Source organism: Muscardinus avellanarius (genome assembly GCF_963383645.1).
Source record: "Muscardinus avellanarius genome assembly, chromosome: 8".
NCBI classification, from domain to species: Eukaryota; Metazoa; Chordata; class Mammalia; order Rodentia; family Gliridae; genus Muscardinus; species Muscardinus avellanarius.
In genome coordinates, this window is record NC_137794.1 from 110660022 (window position 1) to 110687264 (window position 27243).

The 27243-nt window shown below is 41.3% G+C and overlaps 1 protein-coding gene across 2 annotated transcripts; it reads left to right on the forward strand.

Moving 5' to 3' along the window:
• Window positions 1–503: 503 nt before the first annotated feature.
• On the forward strand, window positions 504–26708 carry WTAP (WT1 associated protein; the record flags this gene model as incomplete). Of its 2 annotated transcripts, XM_080700558.1 has the most annotated exons (7): window positions 504–533; window positions 2720–2775; window positions 10070–10128; window positions 11881–12008; window positions 15155–15333; window positions 24165–24319; window positions 26125–26708. In XM_080700558.1, the coding sequence occupies 7 exons, from the start codon at window positions 504–506 to the stop codon at window positions 26706–26708; spliced, it is 1191 nt and encodes a 396-aa protein (XP_080556684.1). The 2 variants fall into 2 exon arrangements, with proteins under 2 accessions (XP_080556684.1, XP_080556685.1); XM_080700559.1 differs by lacking the exons at window positions 24165–24319; window positions 26125–26708 and adding an exon at window positions 15552–15612.
• Window positions 26709–27243: the final 535 nt, after the last annotated feature.

The following is a 27243-nucleotide window of genomic DNA, read 5'->3' on the forward strand; positions in this document are numbered from 1 at the left end:
AGAGGCTGGAGGGGGGGGTATAGCTTGGAGAGTGACTGTCCCTGGGTTCGATCCCCAGTACCAAAATAAATAAGGCTGTAACTCAGGTATGACATGTATAGGTTCTATTCCCTGTATCTCACCCCCACACAAAAGACCTCTAAATTAAAAACACCTAGTGCTGGGCATGGTGGCACACACTTGTAATCTGAGACGGAAGATCCTGGGTTTGTGGACAGTCTCAGCTACTTAGTAAGGCCCTCTGCAGCTTAGTGAAACCTTGTTTCCAAATAAAGAATAAAAAATAGGGATGAGGGGTGTAGCTTGTAGGTAGAATGTTCCTGGGTTCAATCCTCAGTATTACAAAGCAAAACAAAAAACATGTAGTGACTTCCTAGTGATTTAACCATAATCAATTTTATAATTAATTGATTTGAAACAACCAAGTTTCCCCCCACACACACACTTTAATGGAACAAAACTAATTGAACCTCTTTTCCTCAACCCTTCTTTTAGGATCCAAGATGACCAACGAAGAACCTCTCCCAAAAAAGGTATGGTTTTTTTCATCATTTTTAAGCATTTCTTTATTAATAACACAGCTTTAAAGACTATTCTCTATTGTGTGCTTATTTTATACCCCTTGCCTTTATAACAACCTTAAGGATAGATTATGTGTTAGCTATTATCTTGTGTGCATTCTATATTTAGAATATTTTCAGCTTTTGGGAAACATTTGTCATAATATTCCCATGGTCTACTCATAGCCTTTATTAGATGAATATTTCTTTTGTGTGTGGGGTGGTATTGGGGATGGAACCCAGGGGCCTTTTACCTCTGAGCTATACCCTCAGATCTGTTTTATTTTTTAATTTGGAAACAGGTTCTCGCTAAATTGCTGAAAGCTGCACAAAGTTTACTCAGGCTGGCTTTGAACTGCGATCCTCCTGTCTTGGCCTCCCAAGTACTGGGATCACAAGCCTGCGCCATTATGCCTGGCTCTAGATGAGTATTTCTAGTTCTTACTCTGTCTGCGTGTACGTGTGTGTACGCGCACATGTTTAAAAGATTACTTTGCGAGTTTCTATACTTTCTTTTTTTCTTAAATATGTATTTATTTAGTGTGTGGTATTGAACCAGGGACATTCTGCCTCTGAGCTAGATCTCCATCCCTTTTTTCCTTTCTTTCTTTCTTTCTTTCTTTCTTTCTTTTTTTTTTTTTTTTTTTTTTTTGCAGTACTAGGGATGGAACCCAGAGGCATTCTATCAACCGAGCTATACCCTAGCCTAAATAAAGCTACTATAAAAATTTTTAATTTCTTTGGGATATATTCTTAAGAGTGCAACTGCTAAGTCATATGGCACATCTATGTATAGTTCTACTTTTTTATTTTTTAGTTTAAAACGGAATCACCAAGCCAGGTATGGTGACATGTGCTTATAATTCCAGGTGCTTGGGAGGCTGAGGCAGGAGGATCACAAGATTGAGGCCAGCCTGGGTAGTTTAGCAAGACCCTGTCTCAAAATAAAAAGTGTGTGTGTGTGTGTGTGTGTGTGTGTGTGTGTGTGTGTGTGTTTGTGTGTGTTTGTTTTACTGGGGATTGAACCCAGGGGCATTCTTTCTCTGAGCTACACTCCAGGCCTATTTTGTATTCTTTATTTTGAAACAGGGTCTCACTGAGTTGCAAAGGGCCTCATTAAGTAGTAGCTGAGGCTCTCCAAAACCCTGCAAACCTCCTGTCTCAGCCTCCCAAGTACTGCAATAACAAGCATGCCCCACCACATCCAGCTCAAAATTTCTAAAGGTTTGAGGATGTAGCTCAGTGGTAGAACACTTAGCTACCAACTCACCTACCATGAACAAGGCCCTGAGTTCGATCCTAGTACTACAGGATAAAAAAGGGAATCGACTATTTTTCAGAGTGGTGGTGCCGCCTGATTTTCTCAACAGCAATGTATGAAAGTTGTTTCTCTGAATCAGTACTATTTATTTTTAGCTATTCTAGTACATGTGGAATGATACTACATTGGAATTCTAATTTACATTCTTCTCCTGATGATACCCATTATTAGGATTCCAAATAGTTCATCCTTAGCCGGGCATGGTGGCACACGCTTGTAGTCCCAGCTTGTAATCCCAGCATTTGGGAGGCTGAGACCAGAGGATTGCAGTTCGAGTATAGCTCAGGTACTTAGGCTCTCCACAACTGAGAACTTGTTTCCAAATAAAGAATAAAAAATAGGGCAAGGGATGTAGCTTGGAGGTAGAATGCCTCTGGGTTCCCTCCCCAGGCTCACAAAAGAAAGTTCACCCTTTTAAACTTCTTTCCAATAAATTAGTACTTTAGAAAGAATGATAGTTTTATATGACTGCAATGCAATAATAAAAAATTTTTAAAAAGCTGGGTGTGGTGGTGCACGCTTGTAATCCCAGCATTTGAGAGACAGTCGAGAGGATCGCAGTTAGCGGACAGCCCTCAGCTACTTAGGCCCACTGCAACTCAGTGAGACCCTGTTTCAAGTAATAAAGAATTAAAAAAAATATATAGGGCTGGGGGTGTTGCTCAGAGATACAATGGCCCTGGGTTCCATCCCCAGTACTAAAAAAGGCATGATAGTAAGTACTGAGACATTTAAGTCGCAGACCTGAGAGTTGTTTTGTGGCTCTTAAGACAGTTCCTTTTCGGAGCAGCCTATCTTCAGGAAGAGCACTTAATACGTTTTTCAATTCTTTTTACAGGTTCGACTTAGTGAAACAGACTTCAAAGTTATGGCACGAGATGAATTAATTTTAAGGTAAAATTTTCTTTTATCAAATATGTAAAAGTCTTTATAGAGCACTGATTGTAGCTATAGTGTTTATACAAATTTGTTTTTGTTTTAATGCTAACATGTTCAAGTCATTTAAAAGTACTTTTTGTACTTCCTGTGGCTTCTTCCATACATAAGCTCTGAGGGAGTACAACACTTTAAAGGAATACACCATTAACTTGGATAACGTCTAGACTAACAGAACGAGCCAGATGTGGCAGTGCACACCTGTAATCATAGTGTCTTGGGAGGCGGAGACAGGAGACACACACACACACCCCTCTTTATGTTTAACTTGCTGTAAGGAAGCCAGCCAGGCGCGGTGGTGCACGCTTGTAATCCCAGTACTTGGGAGGCGGAGACAGGAGGATCGAAGCCAGTCTCAGGTATTTAGTGAGGCTCTCAGAAGCTAGTGAGACCCTTTTTCCAAATAAAATATAAAATAGGTTTAGGAGTGCAGCCCAGAGGTAGAAAGCCTCTGGGTTCCATCCCCAGTACCAATAAAATAAAATAACTTGCTGTATGGTAAGATAATTCTTTCAGAGCATATTCAGTTTGATAAATCAACTTATTTTGGTGTAGTTTTTTATGTATAATATTTGAAAAAGTTAATTCTAAGGCCAGGTGTGGTGGTGTACACTTGGAATCCTATACTTGGGAAGGCTCAGACAGGAGGATCACAGGTTCAAGGACAGCCGTAGCAATTTAGTGAGGTTCTCAGCAAACCTAGTGAGACCCTGTTTCAAAACAAAGATTAAAAAAAATAATAGGGCTTGGGTTATCACTTGGAGGTAGAATGCCCCTGGTTTCAATACCTAGTTCCGCCAAAAAAAAAAAAAAGGTCCCAAAGCAAATTATCAAGTACAGTATTATAGTTAATGAATCAGAAAATGAATTATTAGCCGGGCGTGGTGGCGGATGGTTGTAATCCCAGCATTTGGGAGGCTGAGACCGGAGGATCGCGGTTCTCAGACAGCCTCAGCTACTTAGTGAGGCTCTCAGCAACTTAGTGAGACCCTGTTTCAAAATAAAGATAGCCGGGCGTGGTGGCACACGCTTGTAATCCCCGCGCTTGGGAGGCTAAGACAGGAGGATTGCACAGGTTCAAAGCCAGCCTCAGCAACTTAGTGAGACCCTGTTTCTAAATAAAGTATAAAATAGATCTGGGAATGTAGCCTGGAGGTAGAAGCCGCTGGGTTCCACCCCTAGTAACACCAAAAAAAGAATAAAAAACAGGGCAGAGGGTTTAGCTCAGAGGTCAAATGTCCCTGGGTTCCATCCCCAGACCCGCAAAAAAAAGAAAATGAATTATAATTTAGTAGTAGTACTACTATTATGGCCAGGTGTGGTGACAGGAAGATCGCACAGGTTTGAAGCCAGCCTCAGTTACTACTACTAAGGAATGAGCCCAATGCTATTCTACCTCTGAGTTACACCCTAGCCCTATTTTACCTGTTTTTTTTTTTTTTTTTTTTTTTGTTTGTTTGTTTGTTTTTTGATGGTACTGGGGTTCCTGGAAACTCTTCTACCTCTGGGCTATTCTCCCAGACCTATTTTATACTTTTCTTTGGAAACAGGGTCTCTTAAGCCAGAGAGGCTGGCTTCAAACATGCGTGATTCACCTGTCTCCATCTCCCAAGCACAGGGATTACAAACATGCTCCACGACACCGGGCTCCTATTTTACTTTTTATTTTATTATTTATTTATTTATTTGGGGGCCTGGGGGTGGAACCCAGGGGCATTCGACCTCCAAGCTATACCCCCTGCACTATTTTTTATTTTTTATTTAGTTTTGATGGTACTGGGGGTGGAATCCAGGGGCTTTCTACCTCTGGGCTATACTTCCAGACCTATTTTCTATTTTATTTGGAAACAGGGTCTCACTAAGTTGCTGAGAGCCTCACTAAGTACCTGAGGCTGGGTTCGACCCTGTGCAATCCTCCTGTTTTAGCCTCCCAAGCATGGGGATTACAAGGGTACACCACCACACCTGGCTATTCTTTATTTTGAAACTGTGTCTCACTGCATTGCAGAGGCCTCACTAAGTAGCTGAGGGTGTCCGCGAACCGCCATCCTCTGGTCTCAGCCTCCCGAATGCTGGGATTATAAGTGCGCGCCACCACGCCCGGCTTTACTTTTTATTTTGAAATAGGGTCTCACAATTTTTCAGGGTCCTCCTTTTGTTGCTGAGGTTGACTGAATCTGCCTATCTCAGCCTCCCAAGCACTGGGATTACAGTAGGTGCTACCATGCTCACCTGAAAAATGGATATATTATATTTTACAACTTCAGTATATTCTTTCTGTGTGTATTATTACTGTGGATATAAGTTTCTGACTTGATAACTTTTTTGTATGTGGTACTGGGGGGTAGAACCCAGAGGCTTTTCTACCTTCAGGGTACACTCCCAGACCTATTTTATTTTATTTTTATTTTTATTTTTTGGTGGTGGTGGTACTGGGGTTCCTGGAAGCCCTTCTACCTCTGGGATACACTCCCACGGGCTACACTCCCAGACCTATTTTTTTAACTTTATGTGGAAACAGGGTCTCTTAAGCCAGCGAGGCTGGCTCCGAGCCAGCGCGATCCTCCTGTCTCTGCCTCCCGAGCGCGGGGATTACAAGCGTGCGCCACCACGCCCGGCTATATTTTATTTAGAAACTGGGTCTCACTAAGTTGCTGAGAGCCTCACCTTATAGCTGAGGCTGGCTTCGAACCTGTGTGATAAAGAAGTAAGCAAAGCCGGGCGAGGTGATGCATGCTTGTAATCCCAGCATTTGGGAGGCTGAGACAGGAAGATCGAGGTTTGTGGACAGCCTCAGCTACTTAGTGAGGCCCTTCGCAACTCAGTGAGACCCTGTTTCCAAATAAAGAATAAAAAATGGGGCTGGGGGTATAGCTCACAGGTAGAATGCTCTGGGTCCCATCCCCAGTACCCCCCATAAAAGAAAAAAGAAGCAAATTCAAAGGAAAAGAAAGAAAATTTGAATGATCTTAAAAATAGTCATGATCAGTTCCCTCCCCACCCACAGTACTGGAGATGGAGCCCGCGGGCATTCTACCTTCCAGCTCCCCGGCCCTCGCTGAGTAGCTGAAGCTGTCTAAACCTCCTGTCTCAGCCTCCCAAGTGCTGGGATTGCCAAGTGCCACCAAGCCAGGGCTCAGGAACCTTTATACTAAGTAACCATTAAAGTTTCTAACTCGTGTCCTTTATAACCTCAGGGATCTCTCATTTTAGGTGAATATTTTTATCTTTAATTCTTTTTTTTTTTTTTTTTTTTTAAGAAACAGAGTCTCACTATGTTGCTGAGACTCCTCAAATCTGTGATCTTTGCTCAGTCCCTTTCCCCCCAATTAGGATTTTAGGCATGTACCACCATATTCTATTTCCCTTGGTGGTTTTAAATTAACTACTATTTAGCCTATATTTTGTTTCCTTTTTGTGAACTGCTGATTCAGCCTTGGGGCATTTTATCACAAGCAGCACACCTAGCTCTATTTAATTCTTTAAATTATTTTTGAAACAGGTTCTTAGTTCAGTAAGTTACCTGAGGGACTTGCTTAAGTTGCTGAGGCTGGCTTTGAACCTGTGATCCTACTCCTGTTTCAGCCTTCCAACTAATGCTTTCTGTCTTCTTAATATAGATGTTCTTGCTTGAGCTTTAGGTTTTTCTGTCCTCCAACCTGTGACCCTCTTGTCTCAGCTTCCCAAGTACTGGGATTTCAAGCCTCCTCCACCATATCTGGCTTTTTTTTTTTTTTTTTTGGTGGTACTGGGGGTGGAACCCAGTGGCTTTCTACTTCCGGGCTACACTCCCAGACCTATTTTATATTTTATTTGGAAATAGGGTCTCACTAAGTTGCTGAGAGCCTCACTAAGTAGCTGAGGCTGGCTTCGAACCTGTGCGGTCCTCCTGTCTCAGCCTCCCAAGAGCTAGGATTACAAGTGTATGCCACCATGACTGGCTTACCTGGGTTCCTGTGGGGGGGGGGGTATAGGGGATGGAGCCCTGGGGCATTCTACCTCTGAGCTACATCCCTAGCCCTATTTTGTATTCTTTATTTTGAAACAGGGTCTCACTGAGTTGCAAAGGGCTTTGCTAAGTAGTCGCTGAGGCTGGCCATGAACCTGGATCCTTCTGTCTCAGCCTCCCAAATGCTGGGATTACAAGCATGTACCACCATGCCTGGTTATTTTTTTTATTTTAAAACAGGGTCTCACTGAATTGCAAAGTACCTCACTAAGTAGCTGAGGCTGTTGTGAACCATGATCCTTCTGTCTCAGCCTCCCAAATGTTGGGATTACAAGCTTGTACCACCACAGCCGCCCGACCCTTTTAGATTTTAATTTGAGTTAAGGTCTTGCTAAACTGCCCAGGCTGGTCTCAGATTTGCAATCCTGCTTCAGGCTCCCAAGTAGCCTCCACACAATTACAGTTGTGTGCCACTGTTTCCACAAAACACCTTTATGCATTCCCAAACATTTGGTATACTATGAGTTCTAAATTATAGGGGGTATAAAAATAAGGTGACTTTGTTTAGATCAACTTGGTGTTAGAAAGTAAGTACTGTTTTGCTCATTATAATATTACTAATCTTGTAGCATGTCTGATGTTAAGCATTATAAAGTGGCTTTCTAAAATCTTAATTAGCTGTAATTGGGAAAGCAGCTATATATCATGGCTGTTATTGAGCAGACATTGAGGGCAGGATAGTCTCCATTAGGAACTGCTGAAACAGGCTGACAGCTTTGGGATGGGATGTAGTTCAGTAATAGTACCTCATTGAGGAGGTCTTGGGTCCAGCCCAGTATGGGAGGGGAGACTGGGAAAGTGGATATAATTATCTGCCGTGATTGCCAAGAACAGCTAATAATCTGTATTTTGAGGGCAGAGGAAATATAACAAGGAAGAAGAAACTTCCCCTTTATACCCTGATAGCATGTGGTATTTATGCAGGTTGTTCCTGCTGATTAGATATATTTTCGGGTGGGTTTTTTTTTTGTACTGTGGACTGAACCCTGGGGCATTCTACCCCTGAGCTATACTCCTAATCCTTTTATTTTTTAATTTTGAAACAGGGTCTTATTAAATTGATCAGGGTCTCACTAAATTGCTGAGGCTCCATCTCATTTCTGTCAGCCTCCCAAGGACTGGGATCACAAGCATGTACCACTACCCCCGCCAACACAGGATTTTAAACATACTTTCAAGCCAGGCCCAGTGGTACATGCCTGTAATCCCAGCATGGGAGGCTAAGACAGGATGGCAGGTTTGAAGACAGCCTTTGCAACTTAGTGAGACCTCAGCAACCTAGTGAAACCCAGTTTCAAGAAATTACAAAACAGACCTGGGATGTAGCCCCAGGTTCAATTCCCAGTTAAGAAGAAATCCAGGTGTGGTGGCGCAGGCTTGCAATCCCAACATTTGGGAGGCTGAGACAGGAGGATTGGATGGGTTCGAAGCCAGCCTCAGCTACTTAGTGAGACCCTGTTTCTAAATAAAGTTTAAAATAGGTCTGGGAGTATAGCCTGGAGATAGTAGAAAAGCCCCTGGGTTTCACCCCTGGAAACACACACACACACACACACACACACACACACACACACACACACACGTGCATGCGCGCATAGGTGGGCCTGGTAGTGCACACTTGTAATCATCCCAGTACTTGGGAGGCTGAGACCAGAGGATCGTGTTTCAAGACCAGCCTTAAAGAATAAAAAATAGGGTTGGGGGTGTAGCTTGGAGGTAGAATGCCCCTGGCTTCCATCCCCAGTACTGCAGAAAAAAGAAAGTGCCGGGCATGGTGACACATGCTTTTAATTCCAGCATTTGGGGGGCTGAGACAGGTGATCACGGTTCACAGACAGCCTCAGCTACTTGGTGAGGCCCTTTGCAACTCAGTGAGACCCTGTTTCAAAATAAAGAATAAAAAATAGGACTGGGGTGTGTGACCCTCAGAGATTGAATGCCCCTGGGTTCTATCCCTAGTACTGGAAAAAAAATAGTCTTGACGCTGGGTATGGTGGCACAAGCCTGTTAATGCCAGTAGTTGGGAGGCTGAGACAGGATTGCAGGTTTGAGGTCCGCCTTATCAATGTAGTTGAGGCACTCTGCAACTTAGTGACACCATATATCAAAATGGAAAAGAGGGCTGGAGGTATAGCTCCATAGGCAGAATGCCCTGGGTTCGATTCCCAGTACTACATAAAAAAAAAAAAAAAAGGAAGGGAGGGAGGGTAGGAAAGAGAGAAGGAAAATTAGGCTTTTTTGTGGTCCTGGCGATTAAAACCCAGGGGCTTTCTACCTCTGAACCACACCCCCAGTCCTATTTTATTTTTAAATGGGGTCTTGCTAGGTTGATGAGAGTCTCACTACTTACTGAGGTTGATCCTCTTGGGATTTACAAGCATGTGCCACCACCATAACAGGCAAAAATAGACTTGAAAAATACAAAATTCTTTTCCTTTTTTTTTTTTCTTTTTTCTTTTTTTGCAGTTATGGGGATGGAACCCAGGGGCATTTGACCTCTGAGCTACACCCCCTGCCCTCTTTTTTTATTCTTTATTTTGAAACAGGGTCTCACTAAGTTGCATAGGGCCTCACTAAGTAGCTGAGGCTGTCCGCAAACTATGAGCCTCTAGTCTCAGCCTCCCACATGCTGGGATTACAAGTGTGCGCCACCACCCATGAGGTCTTTTCCCTTTCTGGTCAGTAAATATTCACATTATTTTATGAAGAAGTAGGAGCGGTTTGAAGATTCCCAACACAAAAAATGATAAATGTTTGAAGAGATAGAAGTGTTAATTACCCTGTCTTGATTTTTACATATATACATATACAACACACCACAGTAATAACACTGTGCTCATAAATGTGTCCAAATATTATATATCAGATAAGAAAAAATACTTTGAGAGAGACACCAGGTATTTTCTTGTTTTAGATGGGTAGCATATCTGAAACCAGGCTTAGGATTTTATTCAACTTCTGTAATCCGTGATACCAAACTGAATCTTGGGTGTGTTCTCACGCAGAGGAGCACAGCTGAGGGAGTTCTCTGTTCACTGCCTCTTTTACCTGTCTCCTGTAATTAGAGAAAGAATAATAAGGTGACTACTTTAGACTACTTTATTATTGGCTAAACTAGATTTATAATTACCTCAATTAAAAATCATTCAGAATTCTCAGTATTATTTAAATTGACAATTTTTATTTATTTAACTAAAGCAATTTCAATCAAGCAACTAATACATGAATTTAATTTTGTACTAGATGGAAACAGTATGAAGCCTATGTTCAAGCTTTGGAGGGCAAGTACACAGACCTTAACTGTAAGTCTCCTTGAGTTTTGGCTTGTAAACAATGTGTGATCTCCTTTTAGATTGTTGTAACAAATACAGGGTAATTGGTTTAGTAAAGCAAATTACTCAAGTATTTTAATACATTAACTTTGTCCAGGCACTGTGTTACGTGCTAGAAAGTACAATGAGTAAAGCATGCTCTCTTGTGGGGAGTTGACAGTCACTGGGAAGACACAGTAGTGATGAAACAATAGCATGACGAATGTTAGTAACATTCAGTGCAGGGTTCAGTGAGTGTACATTATGATACTCAGACCTACCTGAAGCATACTTGATATGGACCTGACTTCCAATATACTGATTTGAATTGAAGCATGAAGTATTAGTTTAGAAGGCAGATTTATTGACATAACTAGTAATAGATTTATGAGAACTTAAATTGTAACATTAAGATAGAGGTATATACTTAACAGGTTTTTTTTTGTGTGTGTGGTACTGGGGGTGGAACCCAGAGGCTTTCTGCCTCCAGGCTATCCTCCCAGACCTATTTTATATTTTATTTGGAAATAGGGTCTCACTAAGTTGCTGAGAGCCTCACTAAGTAGCTGAGGCTGGCTTCAAACCTGTGCGATCCTCCTTTCTCAGCCTCCCAAGCGCAGGGAGTACTAGCGTGCGCCACCACGCCCAGATACTTAACAGATTTTTAAAAATCTGCTAAAAGTAATAACATAGTTAATAATTTTAAACCATTTTAATCACTTTTTGCTGAGTTAAGATAGCATACTATTTGTAAGTATAAAACCATTGTTTTCCAAATCCAGAAGACCTAATACCCAGATATTTTAATAATTACATGACTGTATCATTCAGAAATATGAACATTCTGAGAGTATTACTTATTCATGCAGTATTTTTGTATTGAATGGATCAGAAAATAGTAATGGGGGTTGTTGTTAATACTGTAACTAGAAACAAATGCAGATAATGTAGTTTCCTGTATTCCTGTGGCAACAGATCATATTATAAACACATAATTCAGTCTAACATTAGGTAGTTGTGGAACACTTTAGCACAGTTACCTCCTAAATAGGAGCTTTCATGATCAGGACCAAACATCCTTGTTGGAAAAATTGGATTGAGCCAGGCATGGAGGCCCACACCTTTAATCCCAGTACCTGGAAGGCTCAGATAGGAAGATCACATGTTTGAAGACTGCTGGGAAGAATTCAGCAAAACTGGCATTCCTACCCAAAAAAGGGTACAGAAGCTTCCCACAGGCATGTAGGCAAATATTCAAATGAGTAAAGAACTCTCATATCCACAGAAGGCATTGGTAGTATTAATTACTTGAAAAAATGGACTAAAAATGTGTTTAATTTATACTAATTATGGGTATATTAGTATTACATGAAATAAGGATCTTTATTTTTATTTGAAAAGAGGGTCTCTTAAGCCAGAGAGGCTGGCTTCGAACCTGCGCGATCCTCCTGTCTCCACCTCCAAAGCGCGGGGATTGCAAGCCTGCGCCACTACACCTGGCAGGATCTTTATTTTTTAAAAAATGAAAACAAAATGGGGCTGAGGTATAGCTCGGAGGTAGAATGCCCCTGGGTTCAATCCCCATTTACACACACACACACGAGAAAATAAAAATAAGATCACAAACTAAAGATGTGATGAATTTTATGATCCTAGTTAAGTCATTAAAATGGTCTGATGAATTCAGTTTGATCTTGAAATTATATTCATAATGTGTTGGCTTTTTTTTTTCCTTCTAATCAGCAAACGATGTGACTGGCTTAAGGGAGTCTGAAGAAAAACTAAAGCAACAGCAGCAGGAGTCTGCACGCAGAGAAAACATCCTTGTAATGCGACTCGCAACCAAGGAGCAAGAGATGCAGGAGTGCACTGTAAGTATTCAAGTTGAGGAGTTGGATTTTAGCCCAACTTTGATGTGTTAGTTTTTAATGTTTAATAGTAATGGTAAAAGTAAGTGCATATTTTGTTAAGGTTATATACATTGAGCTGTAATTGTGCTTAATGTAAAACTTTAATCATTTCTCATCATTAGATTTTTTTTTATTTTTATTTTTATATTTTGGTGAAACTGGGGTTCCTGGAAACCCATCTACCTCTGGGCTACACTCCCAGACCTATTATATTTTTTTATTTGGAAACAGGGTGTCTTAAGCCAGCGCGGCTGGCTTCGAACCAGTGCGATCCTCCTGTCTCTGCCTCCTAAGCGCGGGGATTACAAGTGTGCGCCACCAGCCCTCATCATTGGATTTTAAATCTTTTGTGGCCAAGAAGGCGTTTCTGAAATTCCCATGCTGTGAGAATTGGAATATTGATTGAGACACTTCTTCAAGTAGCATAGTGTCTAAGGGCACAGTCAGCTTGGCATTTGTTCTTGGTTGCTTCGCTTCCATTGTCTAAGCAAGCTGACCAGTAGTTTATCTTCTACTCTGCACCCTCTGCAAAGAACTTTATCCTAGCATCTGTGCTTCTGTCTTTTTAATTGTTAGAGCTTTCATTTATGCTATTTGATATATCTACATATATCTGAAATCTAGTAACATTTGTCTGTCTTGGTAATTTAGGTTTAGTTCTATGCTGTCTTTGACCGTCCTAGCCATTTCTTTCTTTTTAGTGTGTAATAATTTTTAGAATTACATGCATGCACCACAACGCCTGGCCCTCTTTCATCTTGTAACTTGGGTTTTAGGTTATTTCAGGCAGGGCATGGTGGCACACACCTATAATCCCAGTACTTGGGAGGCTGAGACAGGAAGGTTGCAGGTTTGTGGCCAACCTAAGCAAATTAGTGAGGCTCTTAGCAACTTAGTGTGAGACCCTATATTATTTTTCCTTTTTCTTTTCTTTTTTTAATGTGGTGTTAGATATTGTACCCTGGGGCATTCTAACTTCGAACTACACCTTCAGACCAATTTTTTATTTTGTGGTGGCACTGGGGGTGGAACCCAGAGGCTTTCTACCTCTGGGCTGCATACACTCCCAGACCTTTTTTTTTTTAATATATATTTTTATTTGGAAACAGGGTCTCACTAAGTTGCTGAAAGCCTCACTAAGTAGCTGAGGCTGGCTTCGAACCCGTGCAATCCTCCTGTCTCAGCCTCCCAAACGCAGGGATTACAATCGTGAGCCACCACGCCCGGCTCAATTTTTTATTTTGAAATAGAATCTCAGTTGCGAAGGACCTCACTGAGTAGCTGAGGCTGTCCATGATCCCAGTATCCTCCTGTCTTAGCCTCCCAAATGCTGGGATTGCAAGTGTGTACCACCATGCCTGCTATAGACCCTATTTTTAAAAAATTAAATAGGGCTAGGGGTATATCCCAGAGGTAGAAGTCCCCTGGAATCTATTCCCAGTAACACCATGGGGGGGGATCTCCACTAAGTTAAATGTTATTTTTGTTTGCACAATGAAATCGTAAATATATTTTTAATGCACTTAGTATATTTGTGCCGTATATTAAAGTTTTGATAGGAAATTTTAACTTTCATCCTATTTAAGCCTTAACATGGAGCAGGATATTGAACCAGTTCTCCTTTGAGTGTGAAGAAAGTGATGAATCAGTGGTAATAACTGTATTTCATATTTTAGAAATGTATTTTTAGTGTGCTAGTAAGTAGTACAACTGAAGTCCAAATTGAAGGTTTCAGATGTAAGTATAGGAGTTTTCATGTGGTGGAAGAAGCTCTAGACTGGGAGCTAGGAGACTTGAGAATTAGAATTTAGATAAGTTCTGGTATTAACCTAACCATATTTTTTTAACAATTGATATCTTTAATCTCTGAAAAATAAGCAGTTTGTACTAGATCAGTTACCTTCCCAGATCAGAGGGAAAGTAAAAAAGAATATATTTTGGCTTGATCTGATATAGAAGTTTGGTCTTACAAAAGTGTAATGCCAGCCTGTGTGGCTGTTAAGTATTGCATATTTTTATTTTTATTTTTATTTTTTAATTTTTTAAATTTTTTTGGTGGTACTTGGGGTGGAACCCAGAGGCTTTCTACCTCCGGGCTATACTCCCAGACCTATTTTATATTTTATTTGGAAACAGGGTCTCACTAAGTTGCTAAGAGCCTCAGTAAGTAGCTGAGGCTGGCTTCGAACCTGCACGATCCTCCTGTCTCTGCCTCCTAAGCGCGGGGATTACAAGCATGCGCCACCACGCCCGGCTTGTAATTAATTTTTATTTTATTTTATTTTATTTTATTTTTTTTGCGGGTCTGGGGATGGAACCCAGGGGCATTTGACCTCCGAGCTACACCCCCTGCCCTATTTTTTATTCTTTATTTTGAAACCGGGTCTCACTGAGTTGCAGAGGGCCTCACTAAGTAGCTGAGGCTGTCTGCGAACCGCGATCCTCCAGGTCTCAGCCTCCCGAATGCTGGGATTACAAGCGTGCGCCACCACGCCCGGCTATTGTAATTAATTTTTAAACACTGCTTTTTTCCAGTTAGTGTCAGCATCTTTAGTAAATATGTGGGCTTGATTGTTTTTGTGCTGTTCTGTCTGTAGAGATGTAACTGCTTTATTTTGAAGTCCTAAAGGTAGAGATGCAGTCAGATGGCCATAATTTTATATTAGTATCTTAAATAAGCAATTTTTAATTTGTTCTTTTTCTTGAGGTTTTTTTGTGCTGGGAGATTGATCCCAGAGTCTTGTTCTTACTCTGCCACAGGTCTATATTTTTACTCTCATGAAGAGACTTTAGATCAAGGGGATAGGAAGCTGGGTTAGATGGCACATGTCCGTAATAGGAGCGCTTGGGAAGCTGAGATAGGAGGACCACTGGTTCAGGGACGGCCTTGGCAACTCAGTGAGGTTCTCAGCACCTAGTGAGACCCAGTTTAAAAAAAAAGTAGGTAGGATGCCTTTGGGTTCAATCCCTAGTACCACAAAAAAGATGGGGACATAGGCTATGGGGCTTATTAAGTACCCTAATCAATCAAGTTCATGACAGGGCGTTTCCCTCTCATCTTAGAGTCCCCTTTGATTGGCAGTCATTGTTTGTTTCGCTTTGCACAGACCCAGATCCAGTATCTCAAGCAAGTGCAGCAGCCGAGTGTCGCCCAACTGAGATCAACGATGGTGGACCCAGCGATCAACTTGTTTTTTCTAAAGATGAAAGGTGAACTGGAACAGACTAAAGACAAACTGGAGCAAGCCCAAAATGAACTGAGTGCCTGGAAGTTTACGCCTGATAGGTAAACAAATCATACTCCCCAGTCAAGACTTCCCTGACAGTCCCACTACGAGAGAGCTGTGGTGGGACAGCCAAGTACTCGTTTCCACACCAAGACTCAGACTTTTTGAGCCAAAAAAGCCACATTCTTACACTGTCCAGCTCGTAATGATTAATGTAAAACTTACCAGATGAACCTTGTATTTCAGCTTTTTTCTCTTCCCCTCCCCCTTGCTTCAGAGGCCTGATGTCGTCGGACTATTCCGAAGAAGAGGCCACCTCCGAAAAATTCCCCTTCTAGAACACGTAGACACTTGAGAAATGTTTCTGTTTGAAGAAAATAGAGGGAGAAACAGAAGTCTTTAGTCTGTGGCACACTGTGTCTTCAGACAGTTTGGAGGATTGAAACCTAGCAATTTAAAAATCACGAATTGAACATGTAAAATTTCAGTAAAATGTAAAAATGGAATATGCATCGCTCTTAACCTTGAGCATAATGACTTAGAGACACTGTATATCAGTTTTGCCAATAAGACTGTGGACTTCATGATTGTTGTTGAACTTCTGGGTCAAAACTCAAATGAGGTGAATTTTACCTTAAAAGGATTTATTCGCTAAAAACCAACTTTTTTATTAGTCATGAAAAAAGATCAAATAATAGATGTCAGTACAAGTAGTATATATATTTAACCATTTATATAGGGCTCTGTTTTATCTGATGGAGCCTCAACTCAACGTGGTTTTAATGAATGGTTTGTTCTTTGAATGGTTGCAAAAATTGTAGATAATCATAACAGGACTGTACAAACATGAAGGTGTGGTATCAAACTTCAGGTTTAAACTGTTGAAGCATTATAAACATTCATTTCACAACTAGATTGTACAAGGACACTGGCTGTGATGAGATTGCTTTTTTCCTCCAGTAGTGAACTTTATGAACCCCCATCCCATTCAGCAGGCACATGTTAAAAGAGTATTGTCGTTGGTGTTAATGGGGGAATGTGTTCCTTCATTGTATTTGGGTCTTTTGTATTACACTCTTGATATTAAATTATATGTGCCTTGAAATAGTTGGTTTTTTTTAAGTCAAGGAATACTATGATGATTTTGTTGTACTCTTAATTTGGGGGGGCCGTGGAGAGCAGATTCATTTTGGGAAAATTGTTGCTGTGCTCTTCAAAGTGAAGGAAAAGGCTGTTTCATTTTTTAAAGACCTACTTTATTCCAGCTGGTATCATAAAAAGACAAGGAGACTCGATACTTGACACTTTGTCCTAGGGTATTGCAGTAGAAATTGATGTGGGACAGCCTCACAGGATACCTGCCAGAAGACTGGGGACATAATGTATTGGAACTGTGGGCTGGCCTGAGTGAGGCATTCTGTGAATTGAAAAAAGGTATAGCAGTCCTTTCTAGAAAACGCATTTGATCATCTAGGTAAATGAGGCATTGTTTCCTTCATGCTTCCATCCAATCCTGGAGGTGGATTTTTTCGTCAGATCATTCTCTAAGTCACCAATTTGAATTTTCGCTTGGTGATAATGGAGTCTGAGATGAGCGGAAGATAATGTTCCAGCTTGTCCCAACGTTTAAGTGCAGTTTTAACAAGGGTGACTTAAATTCTCTGTTTATCATTCAAACCAATTGTAAGTATCTTGTATGTTTGTGCTTTAGGGAATTGATTGTGGGGCAGAGGGTGGGTTGAAAAGTGATTTGTGTGACTTTTCAGCAAGAAATCTTTAAAAATTCACACTGTGGGGTTTGGAGGGTAAGTAACCAAATCTGTTTGCAATTAGCTTTCTTGTGCCCACACTAAGTCTTTTGTGTTTATTTTATACCTATTAAGATTACAGTAGACATGACCTAAATATATTTTTAATAGGTCAAAAAGCAATTAATAAAATGTACCATTAGAGCTGGGCATGGTGGTGCACGCCTATAATCCCAATACTATGGAGGCTGAGATGGGAGGATTGCAGTTTGAAGTCAGCCTCAGCAACTTAATGAGACCCTGTTTCAAAATAGAAAATGAAATAGGAGCCGGGCGTGGTGGCACACACTTGAGAGACTGAGACAGGAGGATTGCGCAGGTTCGAAGCCAGCTGGCTTAAGAGACTCTGTTTCCAAATAAAAAATATAAAATAGGTCTGGGAGTGTAGCCTGGAAGTAGAAGGCCCTGGGTTCCATCCCCAGTACCACCAAAAAAAAAAAAAAAAATTAGGGATGGAGTGTAGCTTGGAGGCAGAAGGTCCCTGGGTTCCACCTCCAAGCCACACACACACACACACAAATTATGAGCAGGTATTCAGATTTAGTTGGTGTCTTTCTTTGCCATGTAGATAATAGTCACTCCGAGGTCTGTGTGAGCTTTTATGCTTCTTACTTTAAGCTTTTAATTAGTGAGATAATACACGCTCATGTATAAAATTGAAATACCAGAAAAAAGTAGAAATGAAGGATTAGTCTCTCTCCTGGGTATGACCTCACCCCTCTACACTTTGCTTCCAAGAGGCAGTAACCACTGCTGTTTCTTGGGGATCACCAACATAATCTGTTTGCATATACAGTCATTTTGTGTATATTGGTTTTAAACAAATGGGATTCTGTCTATACAGGTGATTTTCTACTGTTTTTCCTTTTATCTCTGACATTTTTAGCATACTTACTGGAGGGGGGGGGAGGGAGAGAGAGTGTGTGTGTGTGTGTGTGTGTTGTGTTTGTGACTTTTCCCTTCTTTAATCTCTTGGGAATTTTTAGCATACCTAGATTACTGGGTTGTTGTGTGTTAGTTAGTTACTGGGGATTGAATCCAGAGGCATTCTAACTGAGCTATGTCCCCAGCCCTTCTTTGGTTTGAAACAGGGTCTTGCTACATTACTGCGAGTCTCACTAAGTTGCCGAGGCTGATCTTGAACCTGTGATCTTCCTGTCTTGGCCTCCCAAGTACCAGGATTACAGGTGTGTGCCACCACGCCCAGCATATTACTGTATTTTTAATGGTTATATAGTGTTGCTATTTTATTAATGAATCAATTTATTTTAATCACCTCTAATTGGATTTTTGTTATGCAAAATCAGGCTACAAGTCAAAGTACATCAGGTACTATAAATATATGATGAGTTTATTTGTGGGTTATTTGGTATTAGAAATTGGACTTTTGTAATTTAAGAAAATTATTCTACAGCCGGGCATGGTGACATACGCTTGGAATCCCAGCATTTGGGAGGCAGAGACAGGATTGTGGTTCTCAGACAGCCTCAGCTACTTAGTGAGGCCCTCATCAACTTAGTGTGACCCTGTTTCAAAATAAAGAATAAAAAATAGGGCAGGGGGTGTATGTAGCTCGGAGGTCATATGTCCCTGGATTCTATCCCCAGACACACACACACACACACACACACACACACACACACACACACAAATAGGGCTGGGGGTGTAGCTTGGAGATAGAATGCTCCTGGATTCCATCCCCAGACCCATACACACACACACACGGCTGGGGGTGAAGCTTGGAGATAGAATGCCCCTGGATTCCATCCCCAGACACACACACACACACACAGCTGGGGGTGAAGCTTGGAGACAGAATGCCCCTGGATTCCATCCCCAGTATCATGAAAGACAGAGAGGAGAGAGAGAAAGAAAATTATTCCAGAAACATGAAAATGGAAGAAGTGACCCTTGGTTTTCATTCATTTTTTTAATTTGATTTTGTTTTTTGTGGGTCTGGAGATGGAACCCCAGGGGTATTCGACCTCTGAGCTACACTCCCTGCCCTGTTTTTATTCTTTATTTTGAAACGGTCTCAGTAAGTTGTGGAGGGCCTCGTTTAAGTAGCTGAGGCTGGGTCCTGTCTCAGCCTCCCAAATGCTAGGATTACAAGCATGCGCCACTGTGCCTGGCTTCATTCGTTTTTTTAAATCATTTACTTGTGATTAAATTCTCAGATTTTTTGTTAGCATTCTATCTCTTTAGTGGTACAAGAGATCTAATCAGGGCCTCAAGCATACTAGGCAAGTGCTCTAGCACTGAGCTACATTCCCATTGCCCCCACCCTCTTTGGGAGACAGGTGCTGAGGATGGAATCTACCTCACACACGATAAGATGCGAAGTACACCTTCTACCACCGAGTACACACCTCCCTCATCTGTTTTTTGTGATGTGATGAGAAAAACATGAATATTACATGAGAGAATAGAGAGATGTAAAATTACAGACTTTTTTTGCGATACTGGAGTGGAGCCCAGGGGCATTCTATCTCCGAGCTACACCTCCAGCCTTATTTTTTCTTCTTTTTTTTGAAACAGGGTCTCACTGAGTTGCAAAGGGCCTCTAAGTAGTAGCTGAGGCTGGCCGTAAACCATGATCCTCCTGTCTCAGCCTCCCAAATGCTGGGGTTACAAGTGTGCACCACCATGCCCGGCTATAGACTGTGTGTGTGTGTGTGTGTGTGTGTGTGTGTGTGTGTGTGTGTGTGTGTGTGCGCGCGCGCGCGCGGGACCCTAGGGAGTAAACCCAGGGACATTCTAAGGCTGAGGTATACTCCCAGCTCTATTTTTATTTTGTAACAGTCTTACTAAGTTGCTGAGGCTGTGATCCCCATCTCAGTCTCCCAAGTACTAGGGTTGCGAGGCTGTGCCATTGCTCCTGCCTCAATGTTGAGTGACAGTCTACCTCCAAGCTACCATGCCTGCCCCCTCCTTTTTTTGTGGTATTAGGAATGGAACCTCTGGGCATTCTACCCCAGCCTTATTTTTTTATTCTTTATTTTGAAACAGCGTCTCACTGAGTTGCAAAGGGCCTACATAGCTGAGGCTATCTGTACACCTTGATCCTTCGGTCTCAGCTTCCTGAAATGCTGGGATTTCAAGCATGGGCCACCACGCTTGGCCAGCCCTTTTTATTTTTATTTTTATTTTGAAACAGGGTCTCAATAAATTGCTGAGTGTATTGATAAATTGCTGAAGCTGGCCTTGAACCTGCAAATTCTCCTATCTCCTTGCTTCCCAAATGCTGATATGCACTACCATGCCTGGTTGGACTTTTTATACAAAACGCGCGCGCGCGTGTGTGTGTGTGTGTGTGTGTGTGTGTGTGTGTGTTGCTTGATTAAATCCAGAGGTATTTTACTACTGAACTGTATCCCGTGTGTGTGTGTGTGTGTGTGTGTGTGTGTGTGTGTGTTGCTTGATTAAATCCAGAGATATTTTACCACTGAACTGTATCCCGTGTGTGTGTGTGTGTGTGTGTGTGTGTGTGTGTGTGTGTGTGTTGCTTGATTAAATCCAGAGATATTTTACCACTGAACTGTATCCCCAGCTCTTTATCTTGAGATAGGGTCTCATACATTTGCACACACTGGCCTCAGACTTGCGATCCTCTCACTTCAACCTCCAGAGTAGCTGGGATTATAGGTGTGTGCCAGTGCCCAGCAAACCTCTTTATTGCAATAGCAATTTTTTTAACTTTTAATATGGGCTTAAGTTGGGTCACAAATTAATAATGTATTTTGCAGTTGTCTATTTTTCCAAATCTTTATTAAATTTATGTAAAAGGATTTTCAGGTTAGTTGGAAGACACAAACACTATGCTATCCAAGAAACAGCTGTTGAACATTAGTAGTCAAGGAGAATAAATTCCATTATCATCATCATTATTATTATTAATGGTGGTGGTGGTACTGGGGATTGAACTCAGAGGCATTCTACCTTCAAACTATACACCCAGCCTGATTTTATTATTTGGAAACACAGTCCCATTAGGTTGATAAAGAGTGTCATTACTTGGTGAGGCTGTCCTCGAACCTGCGATACTCATATCTCAGCCTTCCAAATATGGGAATTACAGACCTACAGCGCTATGCCAGCTTCCACTATCTTTGTTAATGGTGTCTCTTTTTTCTGTGCTGAAATTTCTGAGTGCTTGTTTAGTGGAACTAAAGTCTAAGATGCTAATGGGAAATGGGGGAAATCTAGAACTACAGTAGCAATGAAGAGCACCTGCTAATCGAGTTGCCATATAAAGGAATAAACTCTTAGCATATATTAACTTGGGAATCTTTGACCTTTTTTATAAGAAACATTTTTTATTGTTTTTTAAGTTAGAACATAAGGTATAGGTAGGTAAAAGAACTTTGTAACACTATTGAAAGAATGAGAATTACCTATAATGTGTTCCCATTTCAAAAGTTCCAAGGCTTGACAGGATTGGATGCACTCTTAAGTAATTTATCAGGTGAGTGCACACTCCACTAGAAGGAAAAATTAGAATTAAAAAATGTGCCAGGTGTGGTGATAAATGTTTTTAATCCAGTACCTGGGAGGCTGAGACAGGAGGATGCAGGTTGGTGGCCAGCCTCATCTACTTAGGGAGGCCCTAAAGAATAAAAAAATAATGCTGGGGTGTACCTCAGAGGTAGAACGCCCCTGGGCTCAGTGCCCAGTACCACACACAAAAAAAGCTTTTAACCAGTGAAGACATTCTGGACTTAACACAGTGATGAGTGTCAAAATTCCCACGCATGTCTCAAAGTTAACATTACAGTTTTATTTAAATCAGATACCTTTAAAAGTGATAACTTTTACTGTTTTTACTAAGGCTAAAGGAAAGCAATAAAATTTTATTAAGAAATTTATTAGGTTTTTTGGTTATATGTTTGCAATTGTATATATACCTAGTAGGTTCAATAGTATATGGCAATGCCATTTAGAAATGAACTTGGTAAATATTTCTATGTTTGCATTTCTTTTTTCTGGTACTGAGGGTGGAACCCAGAGGCTCTTCTACCTCTGGGTTATACTACCAGACCTATTTTATATTTTATTTGGAGACGGTCTCACTAAGTTGCTGAGAGCCTCCACTAAGTAGCTGAGGCTGGCTTCAAACCTGTGCAATCCTCCTTTCTCAGCCTCCCGAGCGCTGGGATTACAAGCATGCGCCACCACGCCCGTCTGTTTGTATTATTTATGATAAACAGCCCTTGATCTTTGTGATACATGGATCATCTTTAATAATATCAGTAAAATGTAAACCAAATCAGCACTTTAAAAATATTAACATGGCAGTTTGGCAACTTAAAAGTAGACCCATGAGCTGGGTGTGGTGGTACATGCTTATAACCCTAGTGTTTGGGAGGCTGAGAGGAGGATCGAAAGTTTGCGATCATCCTCAGCTACTTAGTGAGACCCTGTTTCAAAATAAAGAATAAAAGCCGGGCATGGTGGTGCTCGCTTGGAATCCCAACATTTGGGTGGTTGATACAGAAGATCGGGGTTCGGGGACAGCCTCAGCTACTTAGTGCAGTTCGCAGACAGCCTCAGCTACTTAGGTCCTTTGCAAATCAGTGAGACCTTGTTTCAAAGTAACGAATAAGCCAGGTGTGGTGGCACATGCTTGTAATCCCAGCATTTGGGAAGCTGACACCAGAGGATCGAGGTTTACAGACAGTCTCAGCTACTTAGCTAGGCCCTTTGCAACTCAGTGAGACTCTGTTTCAAAAATAAAAAGACCAAAAATAGGGCTGGGAGGAAGCTTGGAGGTAGAATGCCCCTGGGTTCCATCCGCAGTATGACCAAAAATAAAAAGTAAAAGAAAAAAATGTATGACATGAAGAAGTTAAAGAATTGAGTAATAAGTTTATAGAATTTTATTTTTTGTGGTATTCAGGGTTGAACCCAGGGACACTCTCAACCCTATTTTTCATTTGGAAATGGTCTAAGTTTCTAGAGCTGACCACAAACCCATGATCGTCCTGTCTCAGCTTCCCATGTGCTGTGATTACAGACACAGACCATCATGCCCAGCTGGAAAAAATTTTTTTTGTGTGTGTGGTACTGGGGGAGGAACCCAGGGGGTGTTCTACCTCCAAGCGACACCTCCAGCCCTATTTTTTAAATTCTTTACTTTGAAACAGGGTCTCAGCGAGTTGCAAAGGACCTTACTCGGTAGTAGCTGAGACTGTTGGTGAACTGTAATCCTCCTGTCTCAGCCTCCCAAATGCTGAGATTACAAGCATGCGCCCCCATGCCCAGCTTATTCTTTAAGGTTTTTGAAGCATTTGAAACAGGGTCTTGCTAAGTTGCAGAGGGCCTCAGTAAGTAGCTGAGGCTGGCTGGGAACTTGCAATCCTCCTGTCTCAGCCTCCCAAGTACTGGGATTATAAGCATGGACCACCATGCCCAGCTTGAAAATTTTTTGTTTTTGTTGTGGATCAAATCCAGGGTCTTGTGCATGCTAGAGAAGTCCTTTCTCACTGAGCTACATACCTATCCCAGAAAGAGTTTTAAGGCTTAAAAATAATACTGAAAGTCCCTCCTTTAATGGAAAAAAATCTTAGATGTAATGCTGGATGTATCAGAAAGTACCTAGTAAGAAGTCCTTACTATTTATATTTTTCTAGCACAAATAAATATATTCTCATTGGTTTTAGGTATTTTAGAGAAGATCTTTATAAAACATTTGTGATATTGCATGTGCCTTTTCAAGAACTTTTCTGTTTGATAAAGCTAATTACTTTAGTGTTGTATTAACTAGTATACCTAAGGTGTGTGTTAATTGTCTGTTTTATTTCAAATGATTGTTTTCTGATTGTAAAGAGATAATTGATGTAAAAGAAACAAAAAGCGGCTATTTGGGCACTTTTTGTTTGTGGTTAATTTTTGTTGCTATGTTGGCAAAATACTGAGATGTAGAAGATGGACCTATTCCAGCAAAGAGCTGGTAATTGAAAGGCAGAATCTGCTGTGACACAGTCATGTTCTGTATGGGTCACATCTGTTGCTGTAATAATTGAAAGCAAGAAGCTTATGGGAGTTTTGTCTTCATTTTGTGATGATTGGCTCTTTCTTTGCAGTCAAACAGGCAAAAAGTTAATGGCGAAGTGTCGAATGCTTATCCAGGAGAACCAAGAGCTTGGAAGGCAGCTGTCCCAGGGCCGTATTGCACAGCTTGAAGCAGAGTTGGCTTTACAGAAGAAATATAGTGAGGAGCTTAAAAGCAGTCAGGATGGTAAGGGGTTCTTTACAAAGTTTACTTAACTTTGCACTGGCTTTAAAAAAACTGCCAGGCATAAATATTACAGGTTAGATTCTGTACATGCTATTCTCTCATGCTATTCTTTGCCTGGTTACATAAAATTATGATTAAAACATTTCCAGTTGGGTCAGCAAACAAAGCCATTTAATTTTGGGATTTTGGTGGGGGGGTGGTACTTGAACATAGGCATTGTATCTCCATGCTATACCCCTAGTCCTTTTTATTTTGAAACTGGGTTCCACGAGGTTGCTAAGAATCTTGTTAAGTTGCTGGGGCTGGCCTCAGACCCAAGATCCTTCGATCCTTCTTTTTTTTTTTTTTTTTTTTGGCGGGTCTGGGGATGGAACCCAGGGGCATTCAACCTCCGAGCTACAGCCCCTGCCCTATTTTTTATTCTCTCTTTTGAAACCGGGTCTCACTGAGTTGCAGAGGGCCTCACTAAGCAGCTGAGGCTGTCCGTGAACCACGATCCTCTGTTCTCAGCCTCCCGAATGCTGGGATTACAAGCATGCACCACCATGCCCGGCTCCCAAGATCCTTCTGTCTCAGCCTCCCAATAGGTGTGTGTCAACCACACCTGGCTAATTTTAGATTTTCTTGTTTTTAGGGAAAGGGTGTTTAAGATAAAAAATGTATTTGGTATTTAAACGGTATATGTTTAATCATTTCCCTTAAGTGTAAATCTTAGAAATACTTGGCAATTTCCAGTAGTCTAAATATAATTGATTATACCTATTAAGGTCCTATTTTTAGTGAATGAAGACATTTATGTTTGCTAAGACAAACCAGACTTGGTACCCTCCATCCTTTTTTGGACAAGTGTAGCTACATTCATGCTATTTCTTCTGTTTGTGAAGAGGATTAATAGTAAAGAACATAACCAGACTGAAAATTTAACTGATAATTAGTATATCTGATGGTTAGTTACAGAGAAAATTAGTTATCAGATAGTATCTTTAAACCTATCTTTTCAAAGTGATTGTGCCTATTGCTGGGCATGGTGGCTTGCGCTTGTAATCCCCGCCCTTGGGAGGCTGAGACAGGAGGATCACTCGGGTTCGAAGCCAGCCTCAGCTACTTAGTGAGGCTTTCAGCAACTTAGTGAGACCCTGTTTCTAAATATATATATATATATATATATATATATATATATATATATATAAAAGGGTCTGGGAGTATAGCCCAGAGGTAGAAAGCCTCTGGGTTCCACCCCCATACCACCAAAACAAAGTGATTGTGCCTATTAACTCCTATTACAGTATGAGGTTTTATTTTATATAGTGAACAAAGGACTTTTCATTTCTCACAGCCTTTTTAAAATTTAATGGATATGTGAATTTTATCAGGCTTCCAATGTTATTTTATGTGCTTTTGTTCTTACCTGTGGCTAACGGTCCTTAGTGCATAGGTGTCTTTGGAGGGTTACAGTTAAGGACTGTACTCTGCTGGGGGTCGGGCCTGCTGGGAGCCAAGACCTAGCCAAGCAGGTGAGGGGATCGGGATTGGCTAACATGGATCTGATTTTTTGAGCTCTAGTCAGAATGAGTTGAATCAATTTTAACTTGGTTACTTTAAATTTATTACTTGAAGTATCCAACTTTCCTCCAAACATACTCATTCCTGAATGGCTACTTAAAACCCCAGGTGTAAAACATGATAATGTGGTTCTTCACTTCCTAAGTGTTTACTGATTGCCTGGCTTTGTGGCAGGCACGTAAGAAGTATTTTTCAGTATGCTGAAAGAGATATTAAAGTAGGTTTGACTCTCCTTTGCGCAGAACTGAATGACTTCATCATTCAACTTGATGAAGAAGTAGAAGGTATGCAGAGTACCATTCTAGTTCTTCAGCAGCAGCTGAAGGAGACGCGCCAGCAGTTGGCTCAGTACCAGCAGCAGCAGTCTCAAGCTTCAGCCCCAGGTACCAGCAGGACTACATCTTCTGAACCTGGAGAACAGGCAGAGGCCACGAGTAAAGACTGCAGTCGGCTGGCGAACGGACCAAGTAACGGCAGCTCCTCCCGTCCGCGGACGTCTGGGTCTGGATTTCACAGGGAGGGGAACGCAGCCGAGGATGACTTTCCTTCTTCTCCAGGGAATGGTAATAAGGCCTCCAACAGCTCAGAGGAGAGAACTGGCAGAGGAGGTAGTAGTTACGTAAATCAACTCAGTGCGGGGTATGAAAGTGTAGACTCTCCCACGGGCAGTGAAAACTCTCTCACACACCACTCAAATGACACAGACTCCAATCATGACCCTCAAGAGGAGAAAGCAGTGAGTGGGAAAGGTAACCGAACTGTGGGTTCCCGCCACGTTCAGAATGGCTTGGACTCAAGTGTAAATGTGCAGGGTTCCGTTTTGTAATGTTTTTCCAGCGAATTTTTATACAGTGTCATTTAATTTGGGGGAGGATACTGTCCAGAAATTAATGCATACTTTGGTCACAATTTGCCTTTTTGTGGGTGTGTTTTTGTTTTGTTTGGTTCATTTTTCTTCTTTCCCTCTCTTTCTCCCTCTTATTTCTTCTCTGCTTCAGTACCTCTGCCACTTTTAAATTGTAATAGTTAATTATTTTGAATGTTGCTAAAAGGACATTTTGTGTAGGGTCAAGTTATTTTTATATGAGTTAATGTGAAGTTGTAAATGGAAATTTTCCTTAAAGCATAACACAATGATGTCTGTATAAATCTGTGTCTCGAGAGCCTGTGCGGTGTAAGGGCATTCTTACCATGCTGTCGCGTACCCGAGCACCATTCGCACCTGTTAGAGTAGATGGGCTTACGGCCGCCAAGTTTGCCCAGTACAGTAGTTTTTATCACTAAAGGTTGGACTCGTTGCTGGGATCCTATAGTAGTTTCAGTGTTAGATACAGTTTTTTCCACCATACATCTGTGCATTT